Source organism: Carcharhinus amblyrhynchos, unplaced genomic scaffold, assembly GCF_965287045.1.
Source record: "Carcharhinus amblyrhynchos unplaced genomic scaffold, sCarAmb.v2.hapA scaffold_910, whole genome shotgun sequence".
Classification (NCBI taxonomy): Eukaryota; Metazoa; Chordata; class Chondrichthyes; order Carcharhiniformes; family Carcharhinidae; genus Carcharhinus; species Carcharhinus amblyrhynchos.
Window position 1 is genome coordinate 42,311 of NW_027650650.1, and position 12,532 is coordinate 54,842.

Consider the following 12,532-nt stretch of genomic DNA (forward strand, 5'->3'; position numbering starts at 1 on the left):
TCTTCGAAACTCAACTGGATTCCATATGGCAACAGCTGAATAACACATCAACCCCTCCCTCTCCCCTAATTCGCCACCCCCAAACCCCCCCCACCACCACACCTTCCTTCCACCACCTCGTAACCTCCTCCAGCCCCCTACACCCCCTCCCTATCTCTGTAACCTCCTCCAGCCCCCTACACCCCCTCCCAATCTCTGTAACCTCCTCCAGCCCCCTACACCCCCTCCCTATCTCTGTAACCCCCTCCAGCCCCCCTACACCCCCTCCCTATCTCTGTAACCTCCTCCAGCCCCCTACACCCCCTCCCTATCTCTGTAACCTCCTCCAGCCCCCCTACACCCCCTCCCTATCTCTGTAACCCTCCAGCCCCTACACTCCCTCCCTATCTCTGTAACCTCTTCCAGCCCCCTACACCCCCTCCCTATCTCTGTAACCTTCTCCAGCCCCCCTACACCCCCTCCCTATCTCTGTAACCTCCTCCAGCCCCCCTACACCCCCTCCCTATCTCTGTAACCTCCTCCAGCCCCCCTACACCCCTTCCCTATCTCTGTAACCTCCTCCAGCCCCCCCTACACCCCCTCCATATCTCTGTAACCTCCTCCAGCCCCCCCTACACCCCCTCCCTATCTCTGTAACCCCCTCCAGCCCCCCCTACACCCCCTCCCTATCTCTGTAACCTCCTCCAGCCCCCCCTACACCCCCTCCCTATCTCTGTAACCTCCTCCAGCCCCCCTACACCCCCTCCCTATCTCTGTAACCTCCTCCAGCCCCCCTACACCCCCTCCCTATCTCTGTAACCTCCTCCAGCCCCCCTACACCCCCTCCCTATCTCTGTAACCTCCTCCAGTCCCCTACACCCCCTCCCTATATCTGTAACCTCCTCCAGCCCCCTACACCCCCTCCCTATCTCTGTAACCTCCTCCAGCCCCCCCTACACCCCCTCCCTATCTCTGTAACCCCCTCCAGCCCCCTACACAGCGAGCAGCCTCCATACCATACTCTTGCACACTGAAGGAATGTTCCACTTTTCCTTGTTTCTTCAGCACTTCAATCCGATACAACCCCTGCATTGGTTCCGGCATCAGCTCATAGGTGAGATCCACAATTCCCTTCCTGGGCATCACATCGTTCCACTGTCCAATTCGATTGCCCTTTGGGTCCTGTCGGAGACATTGAACTTGTCTTTCGTCTCTGTGTTCCCAGCAGGGGGTTTTAACTTTCAGTCAGAAACCTCGGGGCCAGCACATCTAAAGCTTCCCCTTTGTCTCTGCTGCAATATACATGTTTTGATTTGATTTATTATTGTCACACGTACGGGGACACAGTAAAAAGTATTGTTTCTGGCGCGCTATACAGACAAAGCATACCGTACATAGAGAAGGAAAGGAGAGGGTGCAGAATGTAGTGTTACAGTCACAGCGAGGGTGTAGAGAAAGATCAGCTTAATGCGAGGTAGGTCCATTCAAAAGTCTGACAGCAGCAGGGGGAAGAAGCTGTTCTTGAGTCGGTCGGTACGGGACCTCAGACTTTTGTATCTTTTTCCCCGACGGAAGAAGGTGGAGGAGAGAATGTCCAGGGTGTGTTGGGGGGGGGGGTCCTTAATTATCCCGGCTGCTTTCCCCCTGAGGCAGCGGGAAGTGTAGACGGAGTCAATGGATGGGAGGCTGGTTTGTGTGATGGGATTGGGGGCTACATTCACCACCCTTTTGTAGTTCCTTGCGCAGGAGCCCAGACCGAGCTGTGACCCAACCAGAAAGAATGCTTTCTATGGGGCATCCGTAAAGTTGGTGAGAGTCGTAGCGGACATGCCAAATTTCCTTAGTCTTCTGAGAAAGTAGAGGCGTTGGTGGGGCTTTCTTAACTATAGTGGGGGGGAGCGGGGGATCCAGGACAGGTTGTTGGTGATCCGGACACCTAAAAACCTGAAGTTCTTGACCCTTTCTACTTGGTCCCAGTTGATGTAGACAGGGGCATGTTCTCCTCTACACTTCCTGAAGTCGATGACAATCTCCTTTGTTTTGTTGACATTGAGGGAGGGATTATTGTCACCGCACCAGTTCACCAGATTCTCTGTCTCATTCCTGTACTCTGTCTCCTCAATCTTTGAGGTCCATCCCACTGCGGTGGGGTCATCAGCAAACTGGAAAATCGAATTGGAGGGGAATTTGGCTGCATGGACAGAGGCGTGTAAGGAGTATAGTGGGGCACCTTGCGTTGAGGATGATCGTGGAGGAGCTGTTGTTACCAATCCTTACTGATTGTGGTCTGTGGATTAGGAAGTTTAGGGTCCAGTCGCAGAGGGAGGAACCGAGGCCCAGGTCATGGAGTTTGGAAATGAGTTTCGTGGGAATAACAAACAAAGCTTTGAGAAATCAGCCAGAGTTTTCCTCCAATCAAACCGTCTCGACTTGATCTGATCACATTACACTTCGATAGAACAGTTCGGCACAGGGACAGGCCCTTCAGCCCACCACGTTGTACTGAACATGACACCAAATTAAACTAATGCCTTCCATCTGCCCTCGCTCCGTATCTCTCTATACCTCAAATATTCATGTGCTTATCTAAAACTTCTTAAACGCCCCGATCGAACCTGCCTCCACCACCACCCCAGGCAGCGTGCTCCAGACACCTAACTCTCTCTGGAATACAACTTCCCTCACATCTCAAAGAATAGCGAGACAGAGGCAAAGAATCTGGTGAACTGGTGCGGCAACAATAATCGCTCCCTCAATGTCAACAAAACGAAGAAGATTGTCATCAACTTCAGGAAGCGTCGGAGAGAACATGCCCCTGTCTACATCAACGGGGACCAAGCAGAAAGGATCAAGAGCTTCAGGTTTTTAGGTGTCCAGATCACCAACAACCTGTCCTGGTACCCCCCCACGCTGACACTATAGTTAAGAAAGCCCCACCAACGCCTCTACTTTCTCAGAAGACTAAGGAAATTTGGCATGTCCGCTACGGACTCTCACCAACTTTTACAGATGCCCCATAGAAAGCATTCTTTCTGGTTGTATCACAGCTCGGTCTGGGCTCCTGCTCTGCCCAAGACCGCAAGGAACTACAAAAGGGTGGTGAATGTAGCCCCAATCCATCACACAAACCAGCCTCCCATCCATTGACTCTGTCTACACTTCCCGCTGCCTCGGGGGGGGGGGTAAAGCAGCCGGGATAATTAAGGACCCCCCCCACCCACACACCCCGGACATTCTCTCTTCCACCTTCTTCCGTCGGGGAAAAAGATACAGAAGTCTGAGGTCCCGTACCGACCGACTCAAGAACAGCTTCTTCCCTGCTGCTGTCAGACTTTTGAATGGACCTACCTCGCATTAAGCTGATCTTTCTCTACACCCTCGCTGTGACTGTAACACTACATTCTGCACCCTCTCCTTTAATGGTATGCTTTGTCTGTATAGCGCGCAAGAAACAATACTTTTCACTGTGTCCCAATGACAATAATAAATCAAATATTAAGCTGATCTTTCTCTGCACCCTCGCTGTGACTGTAACACTACATTCTGCACCCTCTCCTTCTCTATGAACAGTATGCTTTGTCTGTATAGCGCACAAGAAACAATACCTTTCACTGTACGTTAATACGTGACAATAATAAATCAAATCAAATCAAATCTCCTTTGAACTTTCCCCTTTCACCTTGAGTGCACGTTCCAAGTATTAGACATTTCAACTCTGAGAAAAAAGATTGTGACTGTCTATCCCTGCTGCTCATCCAAGAGTAAAAGAACAAAGAACAGTTCCCGCACAGGAACAGGCCCCTTCACCCCCACCCCTCAAAAGCCTGCGCTGATCATGTCCTATCTGGACCAACTGCCTGTATCCCTCTGTTCCCTGTCTGTTCATGTGTCTACCCAGGTCAGTCCGAAATATCACTAACATGTCTGTCTCACTTGGCAGTGCACTGTTCACCCTGTCAATGCCTCACGTACACCCTTCTATCGGCTCTCTCCTCAGCCTCTGCCTCCACACTAGAAAACAACCCTAGTTTATTCTGCCTCTCCTTATCGCTCAGACTCTCTAATCCAGGCAGCATCCTGGTAAACCTCTTCCCCACCCTCTCCAAAACCCCCACATCCTTCCTGTCATGCGGAGACCAGAATCAAACGCAATGCTCTTAAAGTGAGGCTTCCACACAGTTTTACAAAGCTGCAACGTGACATCCTGATTCTTGCCCCGACTGATAAAGGTACCGTAAGCCTTCTTTACCACTTTGCCTGCTGGTGTGGGCATTTTCAGGGAGCTAAAGACTCCAAGTCCAAGATCCCTCTGTCTATCAATGATCTTCAGGCTGCTACCAATGCATTGGTAACAATTCCTTCCTGATAGATTCCACAATTTTCCTGCCTGACTGATGTCAGTCTAACCGGCTCAGCATTCCCTCTCATTCCCGCCTCCCTCCTTTCTTGGGAACTGCTGCTACGTTCGCCCGCTGCTGGGAATGTTCCGGAATGGAAGAAATTGTGGGAAATCTTAGCCTGCGTCCATTTCTCCGTCCACTTCTCCAACCGTCCATCTCTCCATCCGTCCATCTCTCCATCCATGCACCCATCTCTCTGTCCATTTCTCCAACCATCCGTCCATCTCTCCATCCATGCACCCATCTCTCTGTCCATCTCTCCGTCCATCCCTCCGTCCATCTCGTCATTTATCTGTCCATCTCTGCATTCATCTGCCCATCTCTCCGTCCATTTCTCCAACCATCCGTCCATCTCTCCATCCATCTCTTCATCTATCCGTCCATCTCTCCATTCACTTGTCCATCTCTCCATACATCTGTCCATCTGTCCATCTCTCCGTCCGTCTCTTCATCTATCCGTCCATCTCTGCATTCATCTGTCCATCTCTCTGTCCATCCCTCCGTCCATCTCGTCATCTATCTGTCCATCTCTCCATTCATCTGTCCATCCGTCCATCTCTCCATCCATCCATCCGTCCATCTCTTCGTCTATCCGTCCATCTCTCCATTCACCTGTCCATCTCTCCATTCATCTCTCCATCCGTCCATCTCTCCATCCATCCTCCATCCATCTCGTCATCTATCCGTCCATCTCTCCATTCATCTGTCCATCCATCCTTCCATCCATCCTCTTCATCTATCCGTCCATCTTTCCATCTCTCCGTCCATCTCTTCATCTATCTGTCCATCTCTCCATTCATCCGTCCATCTCTTCATCTATCTGTCCATCTCTCCATTCACCTGTCCATCTCTCCATTCAGCTGTCCATCCGTCCATCTCTCCATCCATCCCTCCATCCATCTCGTCATCTATCCGTCCATCTCTCCATTCATCTGTCCATCCATCCCTCCATCCATCTCTTCATCTATCTGTCCATCTCTCCATTCATCTGTCCATCTCTCTGTCCATCCCTCCATCCATCTCTTCATCTATCTGTCCATCTCTCCATTCATCTGTCCATCTCTCTGTCCATCCCTCCATCCATCTCTTCATCTATCCGTCCATCTCTCCATTCACCTGTCCATCTCTCCATTCATCTGTCCATCCGTCCATCTCTCCATCCATCCCTCCATCCATCTCGTCATCTATCCGTCCATCTCTCCATTCATCTGTCCATCTGTCCATCCATCCCTCCATCCATCTCTTCATCTATCCGTCCATCCCTCCATCCATCTCTTCATCTGTCTGTCCATCTCTCCATTCATCCGTCCATCTCTCCATCTCAGCCGCTCTCTCTCTCTCTCTCTGAGGGGGTTCGTGTCCCTCATTCCCGGGGTCGGAAGGCTCGATGCCCCAAAGTAGGTTCAGTCCCGTGTCTCCAGCCCCGGGCCCATCCAGCTGCCTCTGGGCTTGGAGTGGAGTTGACACTGGGTTCTTGAGTTGGAGATATGCACTCACCCACACAGTGACACGAGGATACTGTAACAGAGAGAGTGGAAAACAGCAGAATCAGTCATCACCCAAACTCACGGACAACACACACTCAGCACAGCACAGGGGAGGGAGAGACACTGGGCAGGGATCGGGGACGGGGTGGGGTGGGAGAGGGAGACACTGGGCAGGATCGGGGACGGGGTGGGGTGGGAGTGGGGTGGGTGGGGGAGACACTGGGCAGGGATCGGGGTCGGGGCGGGGTGGGAGGGGGAGACACTGGCCAGGGATCGGGGACGGGGTGGGGTGGGAGTGGGATGGGTGGGGGAGACACTGGGCAGGGATCGGGGACGGGGTGGGGTGGGAGTGGGGTGGGTGGGGGAGACACTGGGCAGGGATCGGGGTCGGGGCGGGGTGGGAGGGGAGACACTGGCCAGGGATCGGGGACGGGGTGGGGTGGGAGTGGGGTGGGTGGGGGAGACACTGGGCAGGGATCGGGGACGGGGCGGGGTGGGAGAGGGGTGGGTGGGGAGACACTGGGCAGGGATCGGGGACGGGGTGGGGTGGGAGAGGGGTGGGTGGGGGAGACACTGGGCAGGGATCGGGGACGGGGCGGGGTGGGAGAGGGGTGGGTGGGGGAGACACTGGGCAGGGATCGGGACGGGGCGGGGTGGGAGAGGGTGGGTGGGGGAGACACTGGGCAGGGATCGGGGACGGGGTGGGTGGGGGAGACATCGACAGATCAATGGACGGACAGATAAAGGAATAGATGGCGAGATGGACAGAGGGATAGATAGAGTGAGAGATGGAGGGTGGGATGGACAGAGGGATGGACAGAGTGAGAGATGGAGAGTGGGATGGACAGAGTGATGGACAGAGTGAGAGATGGAGGGTGGGATGGACAGACAGATGGACAGAGTGAGAGATGGAGGGTGGGATGGACAGACAGATGGACAGAGTGGGAGATGGAGGGTGGATGGACAGAGGGATGGACAGAGTGAGAGATGGAGGGAGGGATGGACAGAAGGATGGACAGAGTGAGAGATGGAGGGTGGGATGGTCAGACAGATGGACAGAGTGAGAGATGGAGGGTGGGATGGACAGACAGATGGACAGAGTGAGAGATGGAGGGTGGGATGGACAGACAGATGGACAGAGTGAGAGATGGAGGGTGGGATGGACAGAGGGATGGACAGAGTGAGAGATGGAGGGTGGGATGGACAGACAGATGGACAGAGTGAGAGATGGAGGGTGGGATGGACAGAGGGATAGATAGAGTGAGAGATGGAGGGAGGGATGGTCAGACAGATGGACAGAGTGAGAGATGGAGGGTGGGATGGACAGAGTGAGAGATGGAGGGTGGGATGGACAGAGTGAGAGATGGAGGGTGGGATGGACAGAGTGAGAGATGGAGGGTGGGATGGACAGAGTGAGAGATGGAGGGTGGGATGGACAGAGTGAGAGATGGAGGGTGGGATGGACAGACAGATGGACAGAGTGAGAGATGGAGGGTGGGATGGACAGACAGATGGACAGAGTGAGAGATGGAGGGTGGGATGGACAGACAGATGGACAGAGTGAGAGATGGAGGGTGGGATGGACAGAGTGAGAGATGGAGGGTGGGATGGACAGAGTGAGAGATGGAGGGTGGGATGGACAGACAGATGGACAGAGTGAAAGATGGAGGGTGGGATGGACAGAGGGATGGACAGAGTGAGAGATGGAGGGTGGGATGGACAGAGTGGGAGATGGAGGGTGGGATGGTCAGACAGATGGACAGAGTGAGAGATGGAGGGTGGGATGGACAGAGGGATGGACAGAGTGAGAGATGGAGGGTGGATGGACAGAGGGATGGACAGAATGAGAGATGGAGGGTGGATGGACAGACAGATGGACAGAGTGAGAGATGGAGGGTGGGATGGACAGAGGGATGGACAGAGTGAGAGATGGAGGGTGGGATGGACAGAGGGATGGACAGAGTGAGAGATGGAGGGTGGGATGGACAGAGGGATGGACAGAGTGAGAGATGGAGGGTGGGATGGACAGACAGATGGACTGAGTGAGAGATGGAGGGTGGGATGGACAGAGTGAGAGATGGAGGGTGGGATGGACAGAGTGAGAGATGGAGGGTGGGATGGACAGACAGATGGACAGAGTGAGAGATGGAGGGTGGGATGGTCAGACAGATGGACAGAGTGAGAGATGGAGGGTGGGATGGACGGAGTGAGAGATGGAGAGTGAAATGGACGGATGTCTCTCACCTCTTCCTGAATGGGGACGAATTTCTCGTCCAAGGTCACAATCCTGAACTTCACTGAAAGACAAAGGAAGATGCACAGTAAGATCCCACACGCTTGACAGCCTCCCCGTCCGGAGCTGCCATCACCCCACATCCACAGGTCAGTGACGGATCCCAGCAGCGTCTGGAATCTCTGCTCAAATCCAGACAGGGGCAGGGGGTGGCAGTGATGAGGGGGACACATCACAGGAATAGAATGAGGCCATTCAGCCCCACCAGTCTGATCTGTAACTTATTCACATCACCTCAATGAGTTCCAGAGCCATTCATTGCCCTTTGATAATGGGTCAATCTCAGGCTCCACAATTCCAACTCATTCTCTCCCACCCAACCCACTGCAGTCCCTGTGGTGTAGGCACACCCACCCGGTGCTGTCAGGGAGGCAGATCCAGGCATTTGACCTCAGCACCAGAAGAAGGAACGGCCGATATGTTTCCAAGTCAGGATAGTGTGAGGGGCTCGGAGGGGGGAGAACTTGTAGGCGGTGGGTGTTCCCCATCTGTCTGCTGTCCCCACCTTGTCCTTCTAGATGGCAGAGGGGTTTGCAAGGTGCTGTGGAGGATCCTTGGCGAGTCACTGCGGGGCATCTTGTAGATGGTACACACGTGGGTGGTGGAGAGAGTGAGTGTGATTAGTGTGTCGATCGGCGGGGGGGGGGGTCGGGGACTGCTCGGTCCTGGATGGTGTGGAGGTTCTCGAGTGTTGTTGGGAGACGTACCCATCCAGGCAAGCGGAGAGTATCCCATCACACTCCTGACCTGTGTCCTCACTACAGGGGGGAGAGACAGAGAGAGGGAGACAGAGAGGGAGAGAGAGAGAGGGGGAGGGACAGACAGAGAGGGAGGAGGGGGCAGAGAGAGAGGGACAGACAGAGAGGGAGAGGGGGCAGAGAGAGAGGGACAGACAGAGAGGGAGAGGGGGGCAGAGAGAGAGGGACAGACAGAGAGGGAGAGGGGGGCAGAGAGAGAAGGGACAGACGGAGAGGGAGAGGGGGGCAGAGAGAGAGGGAGAGGGGGCAGAGAGAAGAGAGGGACAGACAGAGAGGGAGAGGGGGCAGAGAGAGAGGGAGAGGGGGGCAGAGAGGGAGAGGGGGCAGAGAGGGAGAGGGACAGACAGAGAGGGAGAGGGGGGCAGAGAGAGAGAGGGAGAGAGGGAGAGAAGGAGAGAGGGGTCAGAGAGAGGGGGAGAGAGGTGGGACAGAGGGTGGGACAGAGGGAGGGAGAGAGGGGGACAGAGAGGGTGGGACAGAGGGGGTGGGACAGAGGGGGTGGGACAGAGGGGGTGGGACAGGAGGAGGGACAGAGAGATGGGACAGAGGGGGTGGGACAGAGGGAGGGACAGAGAGGATGGGACAGAGGGGGTGGGACAGAGGGAGGGACAGAGAGGATGGGACAGAGGGGTGGGACAGAGGGGGTGGGACAGAGGGGGTGGGGACAGAGGGGGTGGGACAGAGGGGGTGGGACAGCAGAGTTGTGGGACCTTCTCTAGTGATGGATCTTGCTCTGATCATGTGGGTAATGCCTCCACAGTGACCATTACACCCTCACTCACTCACTTCACTCACTCACTCGAGGATCTTACTGTCTGACAGGACGGACACTCACCAAACTGGCCAGGTTTATAAACAGGTTTGTCAGTCTGGACGAATGTCAGTGAATTGTAGCTTTTCAAAACCACCATCTTAGTCTCATTGATGGAGAGATTTTCTCCTGATCCTTTCACAGAGACGGATAAGAGTGTGATATAGTCACTGCTCAAAGCATTCTTTCCAATCTGTACAAAAAACACATCCCAATATCAGATCAACACTGGAGCAGGCAACCCGGAGGCCATTCAGCCCATCGCCACAATGTTACACAGCAACAGGAGGCCATTCAGCCCCTCTCTCTCTCCAGCCTGTTACACAGCAACAGGAGGCCATTCAGCCCCTCTCTCTCCAGCCTGTTACACAGGAACAGGAGGCCATTCAGCCCCTCTCTCTCTCTCCAGCCTGTTACACAGGAACAGGAGGCCATTCAGCCCCTCTCTCTCTCTCCAGCCTGTTACACAGGAACAGGAGGCCATTCAGCCCCTCTCTCTCTCTCCAGCCTGTTACACAGGAACAGGAGGCCATTCAGCCCCTCTCTCTCTCTCCAGCCTGTTACACAGGAACAGGAGGAGGCCATTCAGCCCCTCTCTCTCTCTCCAGCCTGTTCCACAGGAACAGGAGGCCATTCAGCCCCTCTCTCTCCAGCCTGTTACACAGGAACAGGAGGAGGCCATTCAACCCCTCTCTCTCCAGCCTGTTACACAGGAACAGGAGGCCATTCAGCCCCTCTCTCTCTCTCCAGCCTGTTACACAGCAACAGGAGGCCATTCAGCCCCTCTCTCTCTCTCCAGCCTGTTACACAGCAACAGGAGGCCATTCAGCCCCTCTCTCTCCAGCCTGTTACACAGGAACAGGAGGAGGCCCGTGGTGAGGAATAATGGAGTGTGTGAGGGACACGGATGGAGGGAGAGGGACTGTGTCCTGGCAGGAGGAAGACACAGAGACATGAAATGGCCGCGGTAACTGAGACTTACGGTAAAATCGAGGCAGTTAAATCCTGTGCTTGCCGGTAACTCCTTCTGGAAGACGGTACTGTTGGTCTTTTCATTCTCAATGGTCAGAGTGAGGTGGGACGATTCGACAGGTGACAGCAGCAAAACACAAACCTTCTCCACACAATCCGTTCGTAACTCAGAGGGAATAAGAACCACATAGTGACTGGAGGCAAAGACAACAGGGTCAAGATGGGAACGGCACACGGCAACGACACGGGAACGGCACACGGCAACGACACGGGAACGGCACACGGCAACGACACGGGAACGGCACATGGCAACGACACATGGCATGGGAACGGCACACGGCAACGACACGAGAATGGCACACGGCAACGACACGGGAACGGCACATGGCATGGGAACAGCACACGGCAACGACACGGGAACAGCACACGGCAACGACACGGGAACGGCACATGGCAACGACACGGGAACGGCACATGGCATGGGAACGGCACACGGCAACGACACGGGAACAGCACACGGCAACGACACGGGAACGGCACATGGCAACGACACGGGAACGGCACATGGCATGGGAACGGCACACAGCAACAACACGGGAACGGCACACAGCAACAACGCGGGAACGGCACACAGAATGGCACACAGCAGCAACACGGGAACGGCACACACCAACAACATGGGAGCAGCACATGGCATGGTAACAGCACATGGCACGGGAATGGCACACGGCAACGACACGGGAATGGGACACGGCAACGACACGGGAATGGGACATGGCATTGACATGGGAATGACACACAGCACCGACACGGGAATAGGACTTCATCAACATGGAATGACAGACAGCATTGACACGGGAATGGGACACATCATCGGCAGGAAATGGCACACATCATCGACAAGGAATGTGACATGGCATCGACACGGGAATGTGACACGGCGTCAACACATAGAAACGAGGAGCAGGAGGAGGCCATTCGGCCCTTTAAATCTGCTACACCATTCATTACTGTCATGGCTGATCATCCAATTCAATATCCTGATCCTCCGCCTCCCCCACCACCATATCCCTCCATCCCTTTAACCCCAAGAGGGAAATCTAATTCCTTTCTGATATCATACAACACTTTCTCCTCAACTGCTTCCTCCGGGAGGGAATCCCACACGTTCCCCGCCCTCCGGGAGTGAATCCCACACGTTCCCCGCCCTCCGGGAGTGAATCCCACACGTTCCCCACCCTCCGGGAGTGAATCCCACACGTTCCCCACCCTCCGGGAGTGAATCCCACACGTCCCACCCTCCGGGAGGGAATCCCACACGTTCCCCGCCCTCCGGGAGGGAATCCCACACGTTCCCCACCCTCCGGGAGGGAATCCCACACGTTCCCCGCCCTCCGGGAGGGAATCCCACACGTTCCCCACCCTCCGGGAGGGAATCCCACACGTTCCCCGCCCTCCGGGAGGGAATCCCACACGTTCCCCACCCTCTGGGTGAAGAAATCTCCCTCTCACCCTCAGTCCCTAAAAGGTTTCCCCCTTATCCTCAAACTCTGAGCTCTAGTTCTGGGCTTCCCCCACCATGGGGAACATTCTTTCTCAATCTAACCCTGGGTGAATTTTATAAGTTTCTGTCAGATCCCCCCCCTCTCACTCTTCTAAACTCCAGTGAATATAATCCTCACTCACTCACTCTCTCCTCATACCTCAGTGCTGCCTCCTTCACTCCCTCACCTCATTCCCCCCTCACATTCTCCCCTGCCTCCCTCATTCCCTCCCTCCCTTCTTCCCCCTCATTCTCTCCTTTCCCCTTCAATCTCCCTCCCTTCCCCCAC

General features: G+C 54.9%; 1 protein-coding gene across 1 annotated transcript in view; it reads right to left on the reverse strand.

The window, feature by feature from the left end:
- Positions 1-11,007, reverse strand: part of LOC145340302 (alpha-2-macroglobulin-like) — a gene marked incomplete at its 3' end in the record, with an annotated part of 51,849 nt that extends 40,842 nt beyond the window's left edge. The window contains exons 1-5 of the mRNA XM_080184747.1: positions 10,711-11,007; positions 9,753-9,921; positions 8,111-8,163; positions 5,877-5,897; positions 996-1,161 (exon numbers count right to left, since the gene is read on the reverse strand). Of these exons, the coding sequence (XP_080040873.1) occupies positions 996-1,161; positions 5,877-5,897; positions 8,111-8,163; positions 9,753-9,921; positions 10,711-11,007 (706 nt within the window). The remainder of the gene's footprint in view (positions 1-995; positions 1,162-5,876; positions 5,898-8,110; positions 8,164-9,752; positions 9,922-10,710) is intronic.
- Positions 11,008-12,532: the final 1,525 nt, after the last annotated feature.